Below are 24,912 nucleotides of genomic sequence, written 5' to 3' on the forward strand. Positions count from 1 at the left end.
CTGCCTAAGGCAGGGGTGGAGTCCCCATCCCTGAAGGGATTTCAAAGTTGTGTGGATGTGGTGCTGAGGGACCTGAGGCAGTGGTGGTCTTGACAGTGCTGGGGTAATGGTTGGACTGGATGATCTTAAAGGTCTTTTCCAACACAAATCATTCCATGACTCTATAGTAGGGAAAGCTTGGCTCTGACTCTCTGCTCAGGTCCCTCCTGGAGGCTCACTGTTTTTCATGGGTTTTGCTGGCTGCCATGTCACAGCCTGGGACAACACTGGTGTCATGGCCATGCCTGCTGCACTGGCTTCTGGCCCTGGCTGGAAGGCTCCTGTTCCTGCTCCGTTCATGGCATCAGCCCATGGGGTGGTGACAGCACCACCAGGGCCACCCCAGTCCCCCCCACTTGGCTGGTGGTGCATGGAGCAGGCGGCCACCAGTGCGGGGACTCCTGTGGGGCCAGTTCCTGGGTAGAAGGCAGAGCCTCTTCTTGGCTTGTCCTGTGGATGTTAGCCCAGGAACAGCTGTTGGAGCTGATGTCACACCTTTGGGATACTGAGGATGTCCCTACTTCCTTCCTGGGATGTCTCCCCCTTCCTGGGCATCACTGGTAATGGCCATCAAGGGCTTGAGATGTTTTCAGGATCAGTTCTCCTGTCTTTTCCTGCTGTACTCCATGATCTCAGAGCAAGCCCCAGAGAAAACAAAACAGTACAGGTAGAAAACTATTCCTGGCTGCAGTCCCAAAGGCTTTAAACAATCTCTCTGATTCCTGAGAACAGTGGGAGGGAGCAGCTCCCTCCATGTGGCAGAGCATGGAGCAGGCCATGGCACCTGGGAAGGCGCAGGTGCTGGGCAGAGTCAGGGAAACATATCTCAGGCATCACTTGTGTCCTTCCTTCCTTGTTGTTGAATCTCCCTTTGCAGCTCTACGTCAGTCAGTATAGCCCAGGAAAACCAAAAGGTCCTTTCCTGCTCCATCAGTCCCATACAGGGGATTTCCTGAGACTGTCCTTGGCATTATCAGACATGCACTGATCATCTGCCAATCATTTGTCACCAAAAGGTCTTTTTGGAGCCTTGAATGCCCTCAGAAGCACCAGCTCCAGAAAGGATCCCTGTGAGGCTTCAGCTGGTGACCTCAGTCTCTAGAGAGCATTTCCCTGCCAAAGTCACCAACTCTGCCTGTAATCCACCTCATGCCATGGATCCCCTGCTAGGCAGCCCCACCGCCAAGTTCCCCCAGCCTCCATGTGAAGACATTTCTCTGGGTGGAGGTCCTGGCATTTTTTCTCTTCGTTTATATAAATTCACATGTTCAAAAATTTTCTTTTACTGCCACCCCCATTTGAGGAACCTCATCTAACTTCTTCACTGGGGAGAACAAGTCTAGCCCAGGAAGCCCCTGGGTGCCTCTGCAGGGAACAACAATGTGAAGGATTAATCTCTGTTCTCTTTTCCATGTGTGCTTCTGTTGTATTCCACCATTTGTTGACTCCAGCCTCTTTGGCAGGCAACGACCTTTTGTGTACTTAAAAAAACATTTGAAGGTTAGCAAGTTGTTCCTCAAAAAAAAAAAAACAATTGGCTCACCTTACTGTGGTTTTACATTTCACTTGCCCAGGTTTACACTCTTTGCTGGTTGCCTTGTTTATACATGGCAGTGACTTACCCAAAGATATCACTTTTCTTCCAGCAGGCTCTCATACTTGCTTTTTGAAAACATTTGCTATAATACTGCTGGAATCTCCTTGGACAGACTGTGCATTTATTCAGTGCCTTCAGTAGCACATTTACATCATGTCCAACATTTTACTATTTTGGTTGCTACTTTTAATCTTTTAATTTCCTCATTTTCTTCGTTTCTTTATTTGAGTAATATCTGTCTTTTTACAGAGAACTACTGCTGAAGGTTTTATTCTGCTGACTTTGCTGTCCAAGACACCATTATGGTCATAGAATCATAGAATCAGAGAACATCTTGGGTTGGAAAGGACCTCTAAAGGTCATCTAGTTCAGCCCCCCACAGTAAGCCAGGTCGCACTAGACCAGGTTCCTCAGAGTCCCATCAAGTCTGACCTTTAATGTCTCCAGGCATGGGGCCCCCACCACCTCTCAATCAACCTGTTCTAGTGATCCACCACTCATATTACAGAACTTTTTCCTCATGTCCAACCTCAGTCTACCCTTTTCTAGCTTAAAACCATCACCTCTTGCCCTATCATTACATGCCCTGAGAACAGCTCTTCCCCAGCCTCCTTACAGGCTCCTTTCAGGTACTGGAAGGTCACTATAAGGTCCCCCTGGAATCTTCTCCAGGCTGAACAACCCCTTCAGCCTGTCTCCATAAGAGAGCTGCTCTAGCCCCCCTAATAATTTTCGTTGCCCTCCTCTGGACGTGTTCCAACAGGTCCACATCCTTCTTGTGCTGGGGGCTCCAGAGCTGGACACAGTACTCCAGAATAATAATTTGGACTGGATTTGTCATCCTGCTTGTGTCTAACAGGTATACTGAGACTGATATGGACTACTGGCCCAGGTTGCCCAGAGAAGCTGTGGCTGCCCCATCACTGGAAGTGTTCCAGAGCAGGTTAAATGGTTCTTGGAGCAACCTGGGCTGGTGGGAGGTGTCCCTGCCCATGCAGGGGGTTGGAACTAGATGGTCTTTATGGTTCCTCCCAACCCAAACCAGTCTGGGATTCTGGGATTCTGTGTGAGTAAGTGTGTGAGAATGGCTGGCTATGAAAGCACCAGAAGAAACCCTGAAAGAGGAAACAATGAGAATGGGCTGTGCTGATAACCAGGGGCATGACTGACATCAGGAAGATGCTGAGGAATCTGGTGTTTGCATCACCCCTGGCTGTGCTTTGAGATGGCCTGGGTGTAGATGACTCACCAGCAGAAGACTTGTGCTTGGAGAGGAGGAGAATGGCAACAAAATACAAGCACATCCCTTACATCTTCCTCCTCCCCCAGCACCATGATGGCACCTGTAAGACACCCAAACAAGGGAGCCCAGACAGAGGGCAACAATCCTGCCTGAGGCTCTTGGAGAGTGACCTGAGCAAGGATCAGAGGCGAAAGATGCTGCCATGAATATGGTTGATTCCTGAAGGGTATAAAAGGTCTATCCTGAACACTTTGCTGTAGCCAATAAAGAGAAGTCAGTGAAAACCCACCTGCCAGCATCCCTTGGTGCCACACAATGGTGACCTGGCCAAACCCCTCTTGGGGGTGAGTGTGGGGGTGAGTGAAGCTGGGACAATGTGAGCAACTGAGTCAGTTTTGTTTCAAATAAAAATCTCCTTCCCCAAGGAATTTTATTACATTAACACTGCACGGTGGGCCTGGCCCAGGAAGCACCAGCCCCTTCCTCCATTAGAGAATGGGTGGCCTTGAAGGATGTTCCTAGGGCTGGTCCACACCAGGGTGTGGGGCTGAGATGCCAGTGGAACCTGTGTGAATTCAGCCTCTCCCACACTGCTTCGGAGTGTGTTGCTTGAACTGAGATGCATTCACCCAGTCTGGGGGCTGAAGGGCTGGAGATCTGCTGGCCAGACTGACCACATGTGGACATGCTCCTGGAAGGGAAGGCTGGATCCCGCAAAGGCAGGACCCTTGGGAAGTCCTGGAGAATTGCAGAGAGCCCCCACAGCAGCTGCCAGCTATAAATTGTGCTGCAGAAGGTGATGGCTGGTGCTGTGCAGTGCTCAAACCTGCCCAGGCACACGGAGGTCCATGGGGTAGGGATCTCCTGCAGCCACCTCTGCCTGATTCCTCCCTGGCAGGCAGCATGACTTCTGCATCCCAGAGCCCAGGAGTGGTCTCCTTCTCCTGTGTCCAACGCTGCAAGAAGAGAATAATGTTTGAGAGAGGATCCGTGCTGCTGAACACCCTGACTCTGGTGGGACCCAGCATCTCTGTGGCTGGGCAGGCCCTCCAGGAGAATGTCCCTGCCGTGTCACCTCCAGGGCAGGGAAAAGGAGGAGTAGGGAAAGGGGTTGCACAGGGGAAACCGCTGCCCCACAGAGATTGTGTATGTGCCCAAAGCAAGGTGCAAGTGTGGGCTTGAGGGCTTGTGACCATGTCACCCTGCAGGGAAAGAGATCACCCAGGGATCCCCCCATCCCCCCCCCAGCATGCACCGTGGGTGAGGTTGTTGTCCTTCCCCTCCCACCCCATCCCACTGCATTCCTGCAAGCTGACTCATGGGTTTGTAGATACCACCTACGCCTGCCCATCCACCGTGGAGGACTTGGCTCCTCCTCCTGGCACTGCAGGTCGGCAGGACTCCATCACCCCAGGTCAGAAAAGTGCTTGGGACTTGGGAAAGTTGGAGGGAGGCAGTGGGTACCATCATGGGCTCAGCCTTGGAGCTACAGTACATGCATCTTGCAGGGCTCCTTGCTCCTCTAAGAGCAGAAGGTTTCCCCTCTGTGTCTGGGCACTGCTGTCCCGCTCACAGCTTCCCCAGGGACCATCTGCCACCAGGCTGCTGCCATCTGGGGCCTCTGGGGGTTGTGCATGAAAGTTCATGAAAAGAGATGCCTGAAGATCTGTTGGGGTAGGGACCAGAAGCCCAGTGGCAGAGATGAGATGGGCAGAGAAAGGCATCATATACTAAATCATTTTGGCAAGTGGAAATAGCAGATCTGTCACCAAGTGCTGGGAACCATTTGGGACTGAAGCTCTACCTTGAAGCAGGAATTGTCTCCAAGGAACTACTGACCTGCTGGCCAGGGCCATGACACTGATCATACTGGGCTGGTGAAGGGTGGGTAGAAATGCAGGAAAGCAGTGACCTACTGCCCAGGGGGCAGTTCAGCACAGGGCCAGACCTTGGTGACAAAGGATTTCTCTTTTAAACAAAAGTGACTCTGTCTCCTGGACTCCTCGCTGGTCTCTCTCTCCCCCACAGCCACCCCCACTCTGGTGTGTTTGCATAAGGGCTTTGCCAGGTCTCCAGGCTGAGGTGCAGAGGACGTGTGCCAACTCACTGCCCGGGATCAACTGGCAATGATGAGCTGGTTCAGGGGCAGGTTTTGAGCAGGCAACAACAGTTATTAATGCAGGATTTTCACCTTCAAACCTTATCCACTTCACCCTCCACAAGACCTGGGCAGAGCTGCTGCTTTTTGTTCGTTCATCCTCATTTTGGGTGTCTTTTTTTGGCCGCTGTCTGTTGAAGTGTTGGGATAGGAAGAAGACACAGGCTATCTGCTGGCATCATCCTCCAAGAGCTCAGGTGTCCCGGGCTCAGGTTGATCCCTGCATTTCTCAGTGTCCTGGTTTGAGCCAGGATGAAGCCCATTTTCTTTTTACAGATTTTTTTTTTTCTTCAGTGAGCTCTATTTTAAATAGCAGCAAGCTTTCCAGCTAGTGGACTGATAACACTGGAATGTTTATGTTACTGCTGAGACAACAAGGTCACTTTGCTCTGCTTGTGGAGCCTGTGGCCTCAGGTGCTAAGAGAGCAGAAGAGCCATATCTGTAACCATCCCACAGGGAGGAGTGGACTAGATGGACAGCAAAATTGAACAAAGTATTCCATTCCACATATCTACATAAGCTCAGAGGAAGATTAGAGATCACAGAAGGCAACTTCCTTCCTGCTTCTCCCCTTCTCTCCCATCCATGGCCAGCATCCAGGGAGGACTCTGTCTGTCCATCCCCGTTGATCCCCAGGCCTTTGCATCCCTGCCCCTCATCACTCTCCCTCAGCTCCTGTCTGCTCTGCCCTCTCTCCAGCAGCTCCGGGACATTTTGGGGCTGCTCACAGCTCAGGAGATGCTGGGGAAGCTGCTGGGGGTGGGGGGAGGCAAGAGGGTTTGCACATTCCTGAACATACTTGTATATATTTGTACGTATTTTCTTATTATTAGCATTTAATTAAAGCTGTCTAGTTTAGTTTTCAATCTGGAAAGTCTCTTTTCTTATTCTCTCTCTCCTTCCCTACCTGTGGGAGGGGATCAATAGCATTGTTGTCACTGGTTCAATTGACCATCCTGAGTCAAACCATGACACTCAGGGTTTATCAATGTGCCTGTGGTCACTTCCACTGCTGGTTATTGGTACAGCCCATTCACATACTCCCTGATGCTTTTTCAACTTTGAGATGTTTCTGTCCATGCTTCAGACAATGTTGTTATTTTACTTATGCTCTACAATGCTGCCAAGGTCCCTGCTTTAGGTTCAGCAGTCCTGGGTTCAACCTGGTGTACACTGAAACCCGTGTCAGTAATCTTCCTTCTTGCTGAAGGAGCATTTGCATTCCTGCAAAGCTAAAGGCAGCTGCTCTGCACAAAAAGTGGCACATTTAAGAGGGTCTGATGCAAGGGTTTCTTGAGTGTCCAGCAAATCAGCAAAAAACTGTCTTCAAGTGAGATTTGGTGGTTTGAGTTGGAGAAGATGAAAGTTGGTTTGACCAGGTGGGATTTTAAGACCTTTTTCATTGTAACTCATAGAATCATAGAATGGTTTGGGTTGGAAGTTTGAAGATCATCCAGTCCCACCCCCTGCATGGGCAGGGACACCTCCCACCAGCCCAGGTTGCTCCCAGCCCCATCCAACCTGCCCTTCAACACTGCCAGGGATGGGGCAGCCACAGCTTCCCTGGGCAACCTGGGCCAGGGTCTCACCACCCTCACAATGAAGAATGTCTTCCTAAAATCTCATCTCAGTCTCCCCTCCTTCAGTTTGAAACCACTCCTCCCTTGTCCTCTCACTCCCTGCCCTGTTCCCAAGTCCCTCCCCAGCTTTCCTGGAGCCCCTTCAGGCACTGGAAGGTGCTCTAAGGTCTCCCTGGAGCCTTCTCTTCTCCAGGATGAACACCCCCAACTCTCTCAGCCTGTCCCCAGAGCAGAGCTGCTTCAGGCCTTGGATCATCTTCAAGGCCCTAGGTTACATTCTAGGTTAAGTCTCAGTTAAAAGGTAATTTGCACTATGTGCCTCCTTGTTTCTTTTGGAAAATGCCCTGCCAATAGCTTCCAACCACTTACCTCAGCATGTCCATTCTGAACACAGCCCACTTTGTGGGATCTGCCACTGCCCTGTCCCAGTGAAGACAGAGCCCCACGTATAGGGAAAGGACACCTTCACATGCAGCTGCCCCACAAGGGACAGCACTCTCAGCTGGCAGGGGTGTTCTTGCAGCACCAGGCAGCCTGTCCCTGCTGCACCCAGCCTGGCATGGCTCTGGCTCCAAGAGCTGCCCCTGAAACCTTATCTGCCAGCTGCAGTGAGCCTTAACATCGGGGGACAGCCCCAGATGTTCCCCTGTTTGGAGGGGTTTCTGTGCTCACAACCGTGAGCTTGCAGGAGCCAGGCAGGGCAGGAACAACCTGCCTATGTCCCTCTGGCTCTGCTTGGCACTGACTCTCTGCTTCCCCTCCCTTCTTTGGGGCTCACTCAGCACCCTGCAGATAAAGGGGTGACAGGTCCAGAGGTAGTGAAAATCCTCCAGTGCTTTTGGCACGTGGTACTCATGGGGTATAGAACAGAATTATGCAATGGTTTGTGTAGGAAAAGACCTTTAAGATCATCCCGTCCAACCATTACCCCAGCACTGCCAAGGCCACCACTGCCCCATGTCCCTCAGCACCACATCTACAGGGATTTGAAATCTCTCCAAGGATGGGGACTCCACCCCTGCCCTGGGCAGCCTGGGCCAGGCCCTGACAACCTTTCAGGGAAGGAATTGTTCCCAGTACCCAATCTAAACCTCCACTGGCACAACCTGAGGCCATTTCCTCTTGTTCTATCCCTTGTTCCTTGGGAGAAGAGACCAAGCCCCCTGGCTCCAACCTCCTCTCAGGCAGCTGCAGAGCCAGAAGTTCTCCCCTCAGCCTTCTTTGCTCCAGGATGAACAACCCCAGCTCCCTCAGTGACTCTTTTTAAGACTCTTACCACCATGTGCATCCCACCTTCTCTCTCCCCCCTCAGCCTTTGCTCTCTGCCCCAGGATTGATCCCATACAATCAGACCAGAGAAAATGTTTTAGTGTCCCAGCAAGGAGGGAGAGACCTGTCAGCTGGTCTCACCTGCATGGCCGAGATTAGGTCAACAGAATGAAGACACCCTTGTAGGACCAAGGAACTATCTGCCCCAAGTATGAAGATTCCTTAAGAGTGCTCTGGATTGTGGTTGGTCCTGGACCTCTGCTCTCCATCATGTAGTCCAGCCTCTCACCTCATTGAGTAATTCCAGCCCAGATGCTGGTGACACAAAACACCAACGTCCTCCTCCCATGGACCATAATAGGTAACTCTTCTGCTGCAATTTGGAGATGGAGATGACAGGTATTTTAGGGAAGAGAAACAACACCACTACTTTTAGGCCTTTACTTTAAAGCTGCCCAGCACCAGTGGCTGGGATCCCCATGGGAGATATGCCCATGGCACACTGCCCTTCAGCCTGGAAGTGCCCTCTCTGCCTGTACAGCACCTGGTAGGAACCACCCAGTCTGTAATTGCTCCCCAGAAGACAGTAGAAGTCAAAGAATGTCCCAGGGACTCTTTCTATCCTGCCCTGATGTGCTGAAAGCCTCTCATGGCTGTATTTGTTGTATCTCCACTCTGAAGGCTCCAAGACTCCATGGAGTCCAGCTCTCCTCTGCTCACAAGAACATGGGGTCCAGGCCTGGCTCTGGCCCAGGTTGGAGCATCTGACTCAATGAAGCAGGTGAGGAGTGTGATGATCAGGACATGGCAGGAAGCAGACCATGCTTGTGGGTGTCCTGTCAGAGACAGGTACAGAGGCGTGGGGAGTCAGCCTTGGCCACGAGCTCCAGCCAGCCCCAAAAGGGTTCTGTGGAGCTCCACAGCTTCTCCCAGGAGACAATGGCCCAAATCTTGGCAGACTTGTGACATCTGCTATCCAAGCAGTCTTACCAGCTCCACGGCAGTTGCCCAAAGCTGTGAGTGGCAGAAAGATATCCCCACCTACAGTCAGGAGTGCCAGGGGCACCAGGCTGCAATTACTGCTGCATCACCACCTCCTGGGTGCTCGTGAGCCAGCTGGCCTCACGTCACCCTCCGAGCTGCCACACCTGGGAGATACCAGCAGGATATGGCTGTGTCACCTGGTGACTCAGGGCCATCAGCTTCGGTGTGAAACTGGAGCTACTGACCTGAATCTAGGGGAGAACAACTTGCAAGCTGCTGGCTCCTGCCATGCTGCAGAGCTGAGCAGCTCCAGCCCTTTGTGGGTCAGAGCAGCTCACTGTGTGGGACTGAGTCACACAGGGACAAGAAAGAGCTGCACAGGGAGCCTGGGGTTTTCTCCATCACCAGGGATGGGACAGCCTCCCCTCTTGCCAGCCAGATGCAACATCTGTGGCTGACACCTTTTCCACACAGGCAACAGGGCTTGGAGCCTGGGATGGAGGGTGCTGGTGGCCTCAGGAACCCACTGTCACCTCTGTGCCCGTGGATGGCCCTGATGATGCTGCAGGTGTTGGAGTAGAGCTGTTCTGACCTTGATGGAGCCCATCTCACCCACTCACAGCAGTAAGGTGGGTATCCCAAGATGGAGGGAATATTGTCTCTCCTCTGTAGGATAACAAAAGTGGCAGGGAGGTTTTTCCCTCCCTGCATCACCCATCATCCTCCAAGCACCTCAGGTAACACCGCAGCCCTGGAAAACAGGACTTGTAAGGCAAAGGCTCAGGAGATTCCCTTTCTGTGTCTTGCCTGCTCCTGAGCCTGGGTCTGTAGGTACCTGTAGAGCATGTGATACTGATCATGTGCATCTCTGACACCTCAAGAGGGGTCCTGCTCACCCCATCATCAGGCCAGGCCTGGCCACACAACATCAGCATGATCCCAGCACCCACAGTGCCCAGCACCCTGCAGTGGACATGGACAGGGCACAGGCAGATGCCTCTCTAACCCCATGAGCTCCAACCTCCACAGACCCTATGCATCATCTTGTCCCCCACCTCCTTGGCCACAGCAAGGAGGATGTGACCAGTTCCATGGGACACCCCTGGTCCTTGGGGGTTTGGTGTGGCTCCAGCAAAGGCTCCTCTGGCTCCAAAAAATGGGTTTGTCAGGAGGGGGGGTCTGAAAGGGTATGGGCACAGCCCACCCAGATGGATAGAGAGGCTGTGGGTAGTGAGAGCTTCCTGGGGACCTACCATGCCCCATGTCCAGGACATCTCCAGGGCAGAGGACGAGTTTCAAGGGGGACAATCAGCTGTAATGGTGGCTGGGGGTGTTGGGGGATCAGCACAGAGAGCCCCCAGACCTGCTGAGGCTCTGAGAAGGCAGTTGAAGGGGGCTTGGGCACAGGGTCCCCAGCCCCAGCCCTCATTTGCATGTGTGTGGAGCAGGGACTTTCCCCACAGTTTCCGTCAGCAAGCAGCTGAACTTTCTGTGCAGTGACCTTCGTCCCCGCCCAGGGTGGGGCACCCATGGCAGCTGCCAAATGTTATTGTGGTGCCACCAGCCCCCTGGACCCATCCCTGTGTGCGGGGGACAAGGGGCTGGCCGGGCTGTGGGCACAGGCAGGGGCTGCAGACCTTGGCTCAGCACTCAGCTCCTGCTGGCAGGCAACCTGCCCTACCAGCCCCCCAGCGCAGCCCTGGGATGGCAGGGACCCCTGGGCCCCCAGGGAGTCAGTGCCAGGCAGGCCCTGCTGCCAGCCCCCGGGGAAGGGCAGAGCAGTGACATGGGCTCGGTGGTGCCCGACAGCAGGAGTGGGCATGGATGGACCCTTCTGAGGATGCTCAGCAACCTTGCAGCATCAGGTCCTGCCTGCTGTGGCCAGGTGCTGCCCAGGGGTGCAAGGAAGGGCAGCCCCTGGTCAGAGTGGGAGCTGCCTGGTTCAAAGGCAAGAACCAGGAGAGGCCACCCAGGGGACTGGGTCACTGGATGGCAGTCCTGCCGTGTGGAATTGTGTGGCCATCCTCCAGTTCCCAGCCCTGCAGGGCTTCTGGCAGGAAGGCAACTGACCCCTTCCCACAGGGGATTGGTGCTGGAGCACCCTCCTTCCAGGCTTGAAGGCCAGCAGCTGGTGTTGGGGTCCTGCCCGGGAGGGCCCCTCAACCCAGCAGACTCCAGCACAGGCTGCCCACCTGCCAGCTCCCTCCTCGCTGCTTTCCTGGAGGAGACAAACCATGGTATTCCTGCTAAGTGCAAATCACACTGACCTGTTCCAAGAGCTTTGATGATTGGGGCAGGGCATGGATAGCAGCCAAGGCTGGGCCTGGCTCAGGACCCTCGGCATCCCGCCTTTGGCAGGGGTGTTTTCCACTGGGCCTTCCCAGCACCCCAGTTTTGGCCGGCAGGTGAGTGCAGGCACAGGTCACCCAATCTGCCTCTCCCTCTGCTGACACAAGCAGGGATGGCAGCCCTTTCTCCTGCCCACCTGGAGCTCTGCCCTACAGCCAGGTGTTCTCCTCCAGGGCTGCAGGAGGAGCTGCGATTCACTGAGAGCACTCCTGGGGGTGAACCACCCTGACAGTGGTGCTACAAAACAGGGGGTGAGAAGCCTGTAACCCTGCAGCGTTATGGCTTTCCCCAGTGCTCCAGATGATGTCCCCCAGGACTTGGGGTTGGGGATGCTTGAACAGTCCCCATGGAACTGTCACCCAAAGTCCAGCTCCGAACAGCTCTGAAGCCCCTGGCACAGCATGTGACAGCCAGAGCAGGAGGACACAGCAGAAAGGGAGCCTGAGGGTTACCCCAAAGCCAGGAGAAATGGAGAGCTACTGCTAGAGCCAGAAGGACTGAACTGAGGCAAACTGAGAAATTAAAGACTTCACCCCCAAAGAACAGGAGGTGGTGGACTTGAAGGTGATTTATTTACTGCATTAAACTTGAGAGTGTTTGTGCTCCGAGTTGCATTTTTGCACTTGTGAGTCCTCGGACATTTACCAGGAATTTGGGGGTGAGCCCCTGAGCTCAGGGCCTCTCCAAACGGCCTCTCCCTGCTTCCAGACCGTTGCTCTTGTAATTCCATGGGAAAACACTGCCTCTGCCCTCAGCTGACCTTGCCTTGGGCTCTCAGCTCCTCCGCTGAGCGCGGCGCGGCCGCCCCCGCGGACACGGGCTGGTCAGGCGGCGGGACGAGGCCCCCCGGCCCCGGCACAGCCCGGACCCCCGCGGTGGCCGCTGCCAGCCCAGGGAACTCGCCACCCCTGCGGCTTTAGGGAAATCCCTCCCTTCGTTCGGTTTCCCTGCTGCAAAGTGGGGCTGAGGGTTCGTGTCACGCTTTAGACCAGCGTCCCTGGGCAGGCTGCCCGCGGGGAGCGGGGCCAGTGTCCTGCGGGAGGGAACCAGGCCAGCGGCTGCTCCAGGACTGCTGGCTGCAGGGTGGGAGATGCTCTTCACGAGCTGGGTGCTGGGGCAGGGATGCAAGTGACTCTGCAGAGCCTTTCCTGGCTCCTGCCTGCAGCTGTCTGGCACCACCGTGTGCTGGCAACAGTGGGTGAAACCCCCCAGGTTGCATCACCCCAACATCCCCAACTTCTGTGCTGAACCTTTGTAGGTGGTTCTTTGCTGTGAGGGAGATGAGACACTGACCCAGGTTGCCCTGGCTCTGGGGAGACCTTAGAGCACCTTCCAGTACCTGAAGGGGCTCCAGGAAAGCTGGGGAGGGGCTTTTGACAAGGGCAGGGAGGAATGGCATGAGAGGGAATGGCTTTTAACCAGAAGAGGGAGATTTAGCTTAGACGTTAGGAAGAAATTATTTCCTTTGAGGGTGGGGAGAGCCTGGCCCAGGTTGCCCAGAGAAGCTGTGGCTGCCCCATCCCTGGCAGTGTTGAAGGGCAGGTTGGATGGGGCTTGGAGCAACCTGGGCTGGTGGGAGGTGTCCGTGCCAATGGCAGAAGGTTGTATCTAGATGATCTTTAAGGTTTCTTCCAACCCAAACCAGTCTGGGATTCTTTGATACCATTTCTGCAGGAGACAGCAGCTTGCAGGATTAGTGCCATCAAGACACTTACGGGAACCCCAAGCACAACCATAAAACATTGACACAGACAGGCTGAGCCCAGCACCTCAGGCATTCATTTGGAGCCACAGGAGCTGTGGTGCACACAGCAGGAAGAGAGGACAAGGGGCAGAGAGTATTGTTGGTGGGGAGTGTCATCATCCTGTCCCAGGGCCTGAAAATCAAGCTGGAGCATCGTCCTTCAGGAGGAGGGACCACGGCACTGGTGGGGACCTCCTCATCCCTGCCCACTGCCACCAGCCCTGCCTTCGGAGCAGGAGCTGCCTGTCTTTGTGCCTGCCATGTCCCCTCCAGCCCTCTCCCTGTTCCAGGCAGTGGTGCTGATCCCCATAACACCAGGCAAACAGGCACGTGCCCCTGCTGGGCACACAAGGTGGCCATGCCCTCCTCCCACTGGGTGCTTGGGCCTGGCCTGCCCCGAGACTTCAGCAGCACCAGAGGCAGGCTGAAGCCTCAGGGGGGGTTTCTGGCATTTGTACTGATTTAAGGAGAGTTTTCATCAGTGGATTCAAATCAGGGATGAAATGGAGTCTGAGGGTGGCAGCTCCTCAGTCACCTGAGGCTGTTTATAATTATGCGGGCTCTGGAAGAGCAGAGCTGGCTCTGAGGAAACCATTGGGAGCTTATGGGGGCCACACTTCTACAAAGAGCAGGAGATGGGATGGATGGCTCTGGCCTCTCCTGGAGCCCCAGGTGAGGGTGCCCTGGAAGGCAGAGCAGTGCCCAGACCCACCGAGGTGGAGGTGCAGAGCAGCAGGAGCCAGAGGCCATGGATGACCCTCAGTGCCAAGGTGCTGGGGCCATGCACACCGTGAAGAACAGGGCAGCTCATCCCTCCTGTCTACTTGCAGACTGAGCTCAGCATCACTGGGGCTGTCATCTCCTAGCAGAAATGCTCCTCATCTCCCACACTGACACCACCCTCCCACCTGCCCATCCCAACTCATGGCAGAACTATGTTATTGCTGCATAGACTTCCAAGACTCCTCCATCTCAGCTCTGCCCCTGTGCTTCGATTAGAGCAAAAGACACGGAGCAGTTCCCCTTCTCCCCAGAAATCACAGAGCCAGGGGACAAGGTCATACAGAGTGGGAATGGCACAGCTCATCCCTCTGGGCTCTTCTGCTGCTGAAGAGACACTGGGGGGACATTGAGGAGACACTGGGGCTTCCCACAAAGTGAAAAGGAGCCAGAGACGCTCATCCCCTGACATGGGATGAACCAGCTGGTCCAAATGCTACTGACTTATCCACTCTGGTGCTGGTACCCACCGGTCCCTCCAGCCAGGGAGAGCCATTCCAGCAATGGACTCAGACCTGGCATGTCCCCCTGCATCCCTCCTGATCCAGCCCCAGCATCCAGAGACCTGTGGTGGGTACATGGACACAGTAGACAGAAGGTGAAGCAATTGCTGGGTGGCTTTTAACTGCCCTTGGCTGCAACAAAGCTGGCCTGCTCCAAAGGAACAGCTGAAAAAAGCCCCAGATGTGGAAGACATTTGATGTGCTGTGATGCAGGCTCAGAAACACTTTTGTCCCTTTTCTATCAGATGATTTTGAACTTGTTACTGAGGCGACTGTCCCCATGGGCCAGAGGCTGAAGAGATTCAGGCCTTAGGTGGGATGTGATTTTTATGAAGACTTTTCCAAAACTCAGAGGGTTAAATGAAGTATCTGGAAGAGGGGATTTAGGAAGAAACTTGGCCCAACTCAGGGGAAAGCTCCGACTGTGATAAAGTACCTCCAAGGAGATGTCTGCAAAACCCAGACACACACTCATCTCCTGTGAAACAGCTTCAACTTGTCTGTGAATCTGGACTGGAGAAGATAAGTGTGTGATTTCCAAATAGTCTCTGGGCTGTTGTCTGGCCCCCAGTTTGGGAAGAGCCAGGGGCCCATGCCAGCCAGCCAGGAGCTCCTGGATGGGGACTGGCTAGGAAGAGGAGTATCTCAAAGAGGCTGCTTGGGCAGCAATTCCCTGGGTGACAGAGCCACCCAAGGTCACTCATGTGCCACTGAAGTGTCACCTAGCCCTAGTGACCTCTGCTCCTGTTTTCAGGCAGCTCCATGACACACCCAGCCATTGTGCAACGGTCATGAAATGAAACTAAAAATAGCTCCATCTCCTTGCAGGAAAACACCAGGCTGCCTCGTGCTGGGCTGGGAGTGCCGGGTGCCAGCACCATGCCAGGAGCCTCTGGGCAGGCTCCCTGCCCCTAGCTGGTGTGGGCACTGAGGACAGACTCATCCCTGCTCCTGCCCTTCCTGCCTCTGTCCCTGCTCAGCCTCAGCACAGCTCTCCTTCCAGCCTGGCCAGGGGGTGATGGCTTCAATCCCTAAGCCTCCTCAGGGGTCCTGTGCCACCATCCCTCCCACCTGGCCTTTGCAGAGGGAGCTGGATGAGCAAGTTCATGTCACCCATTCTTCAGCTAAGCAGACACAGGCCGTGTTTCGGCACCCCACGCTGTGCCCCTGTGCTCTCCCCTTTCATATATCTGCTCTTTGGGGGTTTGCAATCCACCACAGAGAACACTGGTCTCATTTTTTATATAGGATAGTGGGCCAGGGCCAGAGCAGTCATGAACCCTAATCCCCCTGTGTCCCGCAGCCAAAGCACCTGAAGCAATTGGCTGCCCACAGCAACCCTGTGACATCCTTGGGTGGTCACGGAGCTGAGACTGAGCCATCCTCTGCAATACGTAGGTGGGCTCCAGTGGTCACCTCAAGGCACTGGTCCCTCTGGAATCTGGACAGACCTTAGCATTGCCACTGTCTGCTCCTGTGGAACCCAGAGCTGAAGTCCTCTTTGGAAATATCCACATGATTCTCCCCCTCTGCTCCATTGTAATGAGACCTGCCCTGCAGGGCTGGGTTCAGTTCTGGAACCCCCAACACAGGAAGGACATGGAGCTCCTGGAGTGAGTCCAGAGGAGGCCATAGAGATGATCCAAGGGCTGGAGCAGCTCTGCTCTGGAGACAGGCTGGGAGAGTTGGGGTGTTCAGCCTGGAGAAGAGAAGGCTCCAGGGAGACCTTATCACAGCCTTTAAATACTTAAAGGGGCCTATAAGAAAGATGGGGACAGCCTTTTTAGCAGGGCCTGTAGTGACAGGAGAAGGGATGATGGTTGTAAACTGAAAGAGGATTTAGACTAGATATAAGGAAGATATTTTTTACAGTGAGCCATCCTCACCAGAGTGAGACACTGGCACTGGTTGCTCGGAGGGGTGGTAGGTGCCCCATCCCTCAAAGTGTTCGAGGTCAGGTTGGGCAAGGCTAGGAGCAATCTGATGTAGTTGAAGATGTCCTGGCTCACTGCAGAGGGCTGGGACTAGGTGGCCATTAAAGGCCCTTTCCAACCCAAACCCTATGACAGTCATAGCATTAGTGAAGGTCGAAGAGCAGCAACCACTATGGGAGAAGCAGTGTGAGAAGGGAGAGCAACCAGGCCCAGCTGCCAGCTCCTGCCTGCAGTGCCCTGGGCAGAGCTCCCTGGGCAGGAGCCAGGAGGACCAGCGTGCCCCCAGATTCTGTGCCTTTGCTGGACATCACTTCACACATGATGGAGGAATGGCTGCAGGGCAGGAGAGGTGAAGGGCTGACCCACATGATTTGGGGGCAGAGACACTGGAAGGGTGTGGGACAACAGGAGCCTCCACCAGCCCAGCTGCAGTGGCCAAGCACCAATGGCCAGCTGAGTACCAGGGGCTTTGGAGCAGAGCAAGAGCATCCCACAGCTGAAACCCATGTCAACAAAGTTCCTGCTGGCTGTGGTCACACGCTTGCCTGGGAGGGGCAGCTTCCAAGTCCTGGGACTCAGTTTCCCTGCTCTGGCTCCAGAGGCATCAGCTCTCCCAGCTCCCAGTGATGCAACAGAAGGCCCATGACCCCCTCAGTGCTCTGAAACATCTGCCCAGAGGCCTTCTGGCTCAGGGAGGAGCAGGCATGGTGCCAGATGGAGCAATCCATGGGGTCCCAGCCTGGAGGGGGAGCTGGTGTTTGGTAGCTGTGGTGAGGGGAGGTGTCTTAGCCCCTGCCCCATGCAGGAGGGGGACAGACTTCCTGAGCCACAGGGTGTGGGCCAGCCCTGCTGCTTAAAGCCTGGTGTGCATAGAATGATGGAGTGGCTTGGGTTGGAAGGGACCTTAAAAGTCATCCAGTTCCAATCCCCTGCATGGGCAGGGACACCTCCCACCAGCCCAGGTTGCTCCAAGCCCCATCCAACCTGCCCTTCAACACTGCCAGGGATGGGGCAGCCACAGCTTCCCTGGGCAACCTGGGCCAGGGTCTCACCACCCTCAAAGGAAATAATTTCTTCCTAACGTCTAAGCTAAATCTCCCCTCTTTCAGTTTGAAACCATTACCCCTCATCCTATCACTCCCTGTCCTTGTCAAAAGTCCCTCCCCATGGGCTGTCTTTGCACCACTGGGCATGTCCCCAGAGAGGATCCAGGTCCCTCCAGTCCCAGCCATGGGGAAGAGGAACACCACTAATGGAACAGCGGAGTAGATAGAGGTGGTGGGTACAGGAGAGGCAATGGGGAAGGCTGGTGGGTGTGAGGGAGAGATGACGGGTATGGGGAGGTCCCAGGTACAGGGGCTCAGGACCCTCAGTTCTGGTGAAACCCTGCCTGGGTGGGGGAGTCAGCAGGAAAAGCAACAACAAACCTTGGGGAAACTGGGCCAGCAGACCTGACACCCTGGAGTAGCAGGGGGCTTCACCTGAGGGCAGACAGACCTTCCCCCTGTCCCCGCAGTGAGAGCAGCCATGTCACCCCTCCAGCCATGCGGGGGAGGTCCAGCTTCTGAGGGGGCCCTGAGCCCAGGCTGAGTGTGGCAGGTGATCGGACACACGGAGCCCTCTGCTCAACCTTGGGCAGCTTAGTGCTGCCTGCTGGGCTGGGGGCAGACCTCCGGTGGGAAAAGCTGAGCTCGGCAGCCCATGCCCAGGTCAAGCACTGGGAGCTGTGCTGGGGGCATGTTGAGGGATACTGGGGGGATGTTGGGGGGGATGGTGGTCATTGTTGGGGGTTGTTGGGAGATGCTAGTGGGATGTTGGGGATTGTCAGGGGGATTTTGGGGGTGATTCTGGAGGGATGTTGAGGGTTGTCAGGGGGATGCTGAAGGGATGTTGGGGGAATGTTTGGGCTGATACTGGGGGCATACTGAGGGATGTCAGGGGATATCGAGGGATGTCAGGGGACACTAGCGGATGTTGAGCTGCCCAGGCTGGGCCCTGGCGCATCCCAGCAGCGCCTGGCAGCGGCCCCGGGCTGGGGGCTGGCCAGCAGAGGGCTGGCTCTGCCGCTCCCCCCGCAGCTTTTCTCGCACAGCGCCCTCCCGGGACCCAGAGCAGCAGCCGGACTGCTCCGAGCGGCTGCTCCTCCCAGCGCAGCCTCGCTGCCCGCAGCCCCGGGGTCCCTGCTCGGGGCTGCTCGCTCTGCCACCAGACACTTTCTCCTGAGGGTGCAGAGGGCACCATGCCTTCTCCATTGCCTCTTCTCCTCCTGTTGCTGATGCTGCTGGGGCCGGGGTCTGTGGCGATGCGAGACAGGGCTGAGCAGCCCCGGGAAGGCAGCACCCACCAGGGTGCAGGCAGAGGTAGGACTATGCCGACGGTTTTCCGGGATGCTCCAGAGGTTCAGGAGATGAAGGAGAGGCTGCGCCGGGGGACAGAGAAGGATTCCAAGTCGGTGCAGCAGTATGTGCCAGGGGTGCAGGTGGAATTCCCGCGGCCCCTCAACTCTGCCAGCCTGCACCCAACCAGGTCCCTGCTGCCATCCAGCACCGACCCATCGGAGCAGCAACAAGGGGTCCCCACGGATGGGGAGGGGGCAGCACCCCGAGCCAACCTCACCACCGTGTCTGACAAACGCCTGCAAATCCACAATCCCTTGTACCCAGTGACCGAGAGCTCCTACAGCGCCTACGCCGTGATGTTCCTGTCCCTCATTGTCTTTGCAGTGGGCATCGTTGGAAACCTCTCTGTGATGTGCATCGTGTGGCACAACTACTACATGAAGAGTGCCTGGAACTCCATCCTGGCCAGTCTGGCTTTCTGGGACTTCCTCATCCTCTTCTTCTGCCTACCTGTGGTCATCTTCAATGAGATCACCAAGAAGAGGCTGCTAGGGGACGTGTCCTGTCGCATCGTGCCCTTCATGGAGGTAAGGTGCTGCACAGGGCCCTGGAGGGCTCAAGGACTAATCTCTTCTCTGCTCTCTTGGTTTGGGCCAGTCCATGCTACCCATGGCCTGGCACAGTGACTCTATTGAGATACCCCTGTCAAGGGTTCAGCAAGGAGCCAAGGGACAGTCTCAGTATTGACCTTCCCTTTGCCTCTGCCTCACAACATTCCATGATTCTGTGATTCCTGCAGCTCTGCAGCCAGCACTGATACTGCCAGGGCTGGGAAGAGCCCATGAAACACTCCTTTGTCCAGCCAGCATGGGGACTTCTGTCCATGGGGTCCCTCTGTCCCTGCCCCAGCCTGACAGCCCCCAGCCTGTGGGCTCTGCCTCACAGCATGCTGGGCCAGCTCTGGTGGTGGTGGTCTGCTGTGGACAGCCCTGGGGCAGGGGGCTGCAGATGGGGCAGCTCTGATCAGCACTGGGGTGGGAGAGCCCCAGGATTACATTTGGGAGGCCTTACTCATCTTGGTTTGGCTACCTTCATGGTGAGCTGGGACTCAGCGAGAAGGCTGCACAGACCGTGGCAAGAGGGGCAAGCAGAATGGGCAGGAACATGCCAGGTGGTACGGTGTCAGATGGTTTACATGGTCCTGTTCTTGTGTGAAAACAACCCCAGGCTGTGAGACATCTCCTATCCTGCAAGGATGGCTGGGACCCCACTGCTCCCCTCTGTGCCCAGGTGGGACAGACAGACCCTGGTCTCCAGGATTCCAGAGCCTAGTGTGTCAAAGAAAGGTGCAAACACAAGGCTGGAAGGGATCAAAGACAGTGTCAGGTCCATGAAGACACTCTCAGGCTTGGTCAAAACCTGCCTGTCCCACCAAGTGCCCACTCCCATAGTCAGTGCCTCTGGCACAACACTTGAACACCAGCTGCAAGCCAAGGCCAGGGCTTGTGCTCAAGGGCCCACGGCTGCTGCCCTCGCTCTCCCCAAACCTGATCAGGTTGTGTAGGACCACTGACACCCCTCAGCACCCATGGTCAGGCCAACCTTGCCCTCCCAGAGCTGTCATCCTGATGAGGTGGGATCCAACTGTCACTGCCAGACCTGTCTGTGCCCATCTCCAGGACTCAAGCCTGCTCAGGGAAATACCAGCTGGAGGGGACAGAGAGCAAGCCTGGCACACAGAGAAGGAAAGCTCATGGCCAGAGGGAGCAGTTGTTACAGGCAAAAAAACTGGCCCCAAGACATTGAAATGTCCCATCACAATCCCCTCCCCAGCAGACCTGTCCATGGTCCAGATTTTGCCAAGGCTCACAGGGCTCTGGGGAGCAGAACCTGGCTGCATCCTGCTCCCTGGCTGGCTGGGTTGTCCTCCTTCTTCACCTGAGAGCAGCTGCAGGTTGGAGTGGCTCCAGCACGGGCTGGGGGGTCATTGTGGGGCTGGACAGGCTGGCATAGCCCCCACTGCCCAGGCCATGAGGTGAGCAGGTCTGAGGCCCCCACTGCCACCAGTGGTCCTGCTTCTCCATCTCCAGCCAGACCTGTGACACAGGGGTCCCTGTGGGCTCAGGGACATCTTGGCTGTGCACATTCCCAGCAGGAAACACCAGGGATGCCTCTGGGTCCTCTGGGTACAGGCCAGAGGGGTGGACCCATGCCCTGGGCACAGCCCTAAACCTGTGAGTTAAGCCCAGCAGGATGGAGCATGTTTACTGGAGAAGGTGTGCAGCCCACACCTCTCCACACTGTCTCCCCAACTCAGCAAGCAGGAACTGCTCACTGCTGGCCATCTCCCATCCCAGCCTCTTACGAACAAACCATTTGCTTCATCCCTATCCTCCACCTCAGGCCCCTGATGTGGCAGCCTGGCAGAAGGAGAACTTGAAGAGTGACAGGAATATGGACCCATATTTGGCCAGGCAGGCTCAGCACCCAGGCTGAGGACAGGAAGGAAAAGGTGATGTCCCCACACCAGATGCCTTCCTGAGGAGGGTCTGCCATGGCCTGTCTCTGAGCTGCCCACAGGCTCCCTGGCCATGTGCCTGTGGGAGATCCATGGGGGTGGCACCTCCAGGTGCAGGGATCCAGCAGTACCAGGGTCCCTCAGGACGCACGGTCCCTGAAGGAGGTGGGAAGGGCAGTGGGAGGTGGGGGCTGCTGAAGGACAGGCTGGCAGAGCCATGGTCCAGGTATGAGTCACTCTGGCCCTGCCAGACCAGCTGCCCCTCCTGCCCAGCTCTGCTGACTCTGGGCCCCAGAGCACGGGCAGGAAGTGGCTTCAGGGATCCTCAGTTCACCTGGGACCCAGCACCAGGGACCTTCCAGTCTGGGCAGGCATGGTCAGGCCAGAGCTAAATCCCCCAGAACAAGTCAGGCCAGTAGAGGGGAACTGGCTGCAGCCCAGTTTGTCATGTTCAGCCTTTCTCTGAAGTGTTCCAGGCTGCTCAATGAACTCTGCAAGCAGCAAATCTTCTGTCCTCCACGTTGTGGCTACTCAAATGCTCTGATGGAGGGCATGAAGCCAGGGTTTTGGACCAGACCTGGCCACATGGGCATCTGGTGACAGGTGGTGTGCAGGGATGTGCCTGGGGGCACCCATGGCACCAGCTGCTTCCCCACAGGGCACTGGGGAAGGATGTGCTGCCATGTCTGAATTCCATGCCAGGACCAAGGGAACCAGAGAAGCTGTTGCTGCCGCATCCCTGGAATTGTCCAAGGGCAGGTTGGATGGGGCTTGGAGCAACCTGGTCTAGACAGAGGTCCCTGCCCATGGCAGAGGTGTTGGTGTTGGAACTGGATGATCTTTAAGGTCCCTTCCAATCCAAACCATCTGTTATTCTGTGACCAGGAGAGACAAAAGAGACTGTGGGAGGGTGTACGGGGAGAGGACAGGCAGCAGCACTGGCAGGGCTGCATATGCCAGCCAGGGACCTGGTTTTGGGGCTGGACAACAGTGCTGGGTGCTGGTTGTGGGTCACGACAAAGGTGCTGGGTCCTTGGCATGTCTCTGGGCACGGGGCAGGGGAGCTGGGCCACAAGCAGCTTTGCTGGGTGGTGGGGCTGGGTGCAGGATGGTGACACTGGGCTAGTGCCTGGTGCTGTGCATGGGGAGATGCTGCTGCACATAACTGGATAATGATGGTGATGTTGGGTGCTTGCTGTCAGTGCTGGTCATGAGCTCCTCTGCTCTGCACCACTGAAGAGGCCGACCCAGGACCACTGGAAAAGCAGGGGCAGGGGCGCAGTGCCAGAGCTGTTCAGAACTGCTGCATCATGCAGAGCCCTGGGAGGTTTCCCAAGTGCTGGGAAGGTCCTTCGGTACAGGGTGACGTTTGATGGCTTCATGAGGCCAGGAACAGCCACGGGGCTGGGGGGCACCAGCATAGGACTCGGCCATTTCCCTGGCCAAGGGCTGTGGGACTTGGCTCCCAGCAAAGCTGCAGCTCTGGGACCATAGGGCTGGGACCTTGAATGCTGATTGAGACCCTTGCCAGCCCTCCCAGAGCCACCATGAGTCCCCTGCCTCCTTTGGCCCCTTCCCTTTGGCAAACACAGTGTTTTTCCTGCCATTCTCAATGCAGCGGAAATTGCCCCAAGCTGATCTGTGACAACGGCTCCTTCAACTCTTCTGGCCTGTCCAGGGAGCAGGCAGCAGTTCTGCAGAGGTAGGCAGGGACAAGCCAGCCTGGGGCAGCTGGGGGACCCTGGGAAGGTGCTAGTGGGTGCTACAGGAAAGAGAGCTGGGTAGGGACATTTTTATCCACTGCCGTTTAAGGAGTGACAGAAAAGTGTCGTGTACCTTGAGATGCAGCCGCAGGAGGAAGGGTCTTGGGTTTTGCCACCAGCCTGGTAAAGCCAAGCCCCCTGTGATGTCCCTGCAGCAAAGCCCACTTGTTCTCCTTCCTGTTTCCCAGGTATCATCACTGGGAGTCACCACCTTCAGCCTCTGCGCTCTGGGCATCGACAGGTTCCATGCAGCCACCAGCCCCCAGGCCAGTGCTCGGCCCATCGAGCAGTGCCAGTCCATCATCGCCAAGCTGGCGGTCATCTGGGTGGGCTCCATGACACTGTCAGTGCCAGAGGTCCTGCTCTGGCAGCTGGCACAGGACACATCACCTGTGTCTGGCATGGTGACAGAGTATTGCACCATGAAGCCCTTGTCCAACCTGCCTGAGTCTGTCTACTCACTGGTGCTCACCTACCAAAATGCTCGGATGTGGTGGTACTTCGGTTGCTACTTCTGCTTGCCCATCCTCTTCACCGTGAGCTGCCAGCTGGTGACCCGCAGGATCAGCAGCACCGAGAAGAAGACCGAGTGCCGAGGGACCAAGCACAGCCAGTGTGAGAGTCACTTGAACTGCACCATCATTGGGCTGACCATCATCTACGGGCTCTGCACCACTCCCGAGAATGTATGCAACATCGTGGTGGCCTACATGTCCCCTGACATATCCAAGCAGACCTTGGACCTGCTCAACCTCATCAACCAGTTCTTCCTATTCTTCAAGTGCTCGGTGACTCCTGTCCTGCTCTTGTGCCTCTGCAGACCCCTGGGCCAAGCCTTCATGGACTGCTGCTGCTGCTGCTGCGAGGGCTGTGGCCCCGACACTGCCTCCAGCGAGGGCAGCGCCGACAGCAAGCTCAAAACAGAGATGTCCTCCTCCATCTTCTTCGACAAGCCCCGGGAGTCCCCCCCACCCCTCCTGGCCCTTGGCACACCTTGCTAAGTGCCACCAGGGAGCTGTAGAGATTGATCCATCCCTCCTCCCAAGACCAAATGTGTTTTGCCTTTAGTGCTCGTGTCTGGACGTGGAGCAAGCAGAAGAGACAGCTCAGGGGGTTGCGCCATGGGCTTCAAACCCCAGGTTGGTCAAGTGGGGCTTGGAAGCCCAGTCCTCATGCTTACTATAGCCGCCTCCTTGCCTCTGCCCAAAGGCCAGCAAGGCCATCAGCACCCTCCTGTCCTGGCCGCCTGGCTAGGCTCAAGGGGTTGCTGCTCTGGAGATGGAGTTGTGCCAGAAAGGTCCCATCTGAACCTTTGGAGGGTTTCCATGGTGGCTTGCAGAGGACATAGCAAACACAAACTGCTCTCGTCCTGTCCCGTATCCTCCTGCCAACAACCCCCCACAGTAGGAGAAGGTCCCAGTGACTGTCCCATCAGATCCCAGCAGTGCCCTGTATGAGCTCAATAAACGTATAACCTAAAGCATGTGGCACCAGCTGTTCAGCACCCCTGAGCCCAGGGAGCCAGTGCCTGGGCTGGGGTGGCTCTTCCTGGGGGCTCTGGGGGCAGACATGGGCAGCTGGGGGGTCAGGAGGGCAGGACAGCAGCCATGCCAGGTCAGGTAGCACCTAAGGATGATGGGGAAAGCCCCTCTGCCCCCTCCCTCTGAGGTGATGCTGGGCCAGCTGGTGCCAGGCCAGCCCATGGGACATCCCCTCCAAAGCACTGGGCTTGGGGTGGTTGGTAGGACTCAGGTCTCAGAGCTGGGCTGAGGTGTCCACAGCCTGCAGGCAGCTGGTTCCTTCTCTGCACCGTGCAGAACCAAGGTGCTGCTGTCACGGTGCTGCCAGGCTGGGGTGGGGAGGTGGGACCACCACCCCCAGCAGTCCTTGGGGAGCCGCTGGGGTAAGCACACCTCATCCAAACAGCACCATGCAGATCTCCTGGCCTTCATCCACCTGCTCACTGCAGGGACAAAACTGTTCCCAGGATGATGGTTTCAGGGCATCAAGGTTTCCAAGCCCCACGTTCCCCACCCCGTGCCCAAGGCTCCTGCTCCCTCGGGATGGTGGGATGGGGCCGAGCTGGAGCTGTGAGAGCTCCTTGTCCTGGT

At 56.2% G+C, this 24,912-nt stretch overlaps 1 protein-coding gene across 1 annotated transcript; it reads left to right on the plus strand.

The window, feature by feature from the left end:
- Positions 1 to 18,288: 18,288 nt before the first annotated feature.
- Positions 18,289 to 24,286, plus strand: GPR37L1 (G protein-coupled receptor 37 like 1). The gene is made up of 2 exons (XM_051638901.1): positions 18,289 to 19,107; positions 22,990 to 24,286. The coding sequence occupies exons 1-2, from the start codon at positions 18,421 to 18,423 to the stop codon at positions 23,800 to 23,802; spliced, it is 1,500 nt and encodes a 499-aa protein (XP_051494861.1). The 5' UTR covers positions 18,289 to 18,420; the 3' UTR covers positions 23,803 to 24,286.
- The last annotated feature ends 626 nt before the right edge of the window (positions 24,287 to 24,912 follow it).

The sequence above is a fragment of the Apus apus genome, chromosome 23, assembly GCF_020740795.1.
Source record: "Apus apus isolate bApuApu2 chromosome 23, bApuApu2.pri.cur, whole genome shotgun sequence".
Taxonomy (NCBI): domain Eukaryota; kingdom Metazoa; phylum Chordata; class Aves; order Apodiformes; family Apodidae; genus Apus; species Apus apus.

Bases quoted from the DNA above. Each gene is read 5' to 3' on its own strand.
- GPR37L1 (XM_051638901.1), top strand. From the start codon at position 18,421: ATGCCTTCTCCATTGCCTCTTCTCCTCCTGTTGCTGATGCTGCTGGGG. The intron at 19,108-22,989 runs GTAAGGTGCTGC...CCTGTTTCCCAG, and splicing joins GCATCGTGCCCTTCATGGAG to GTATCATCACTGGGAGTCAC.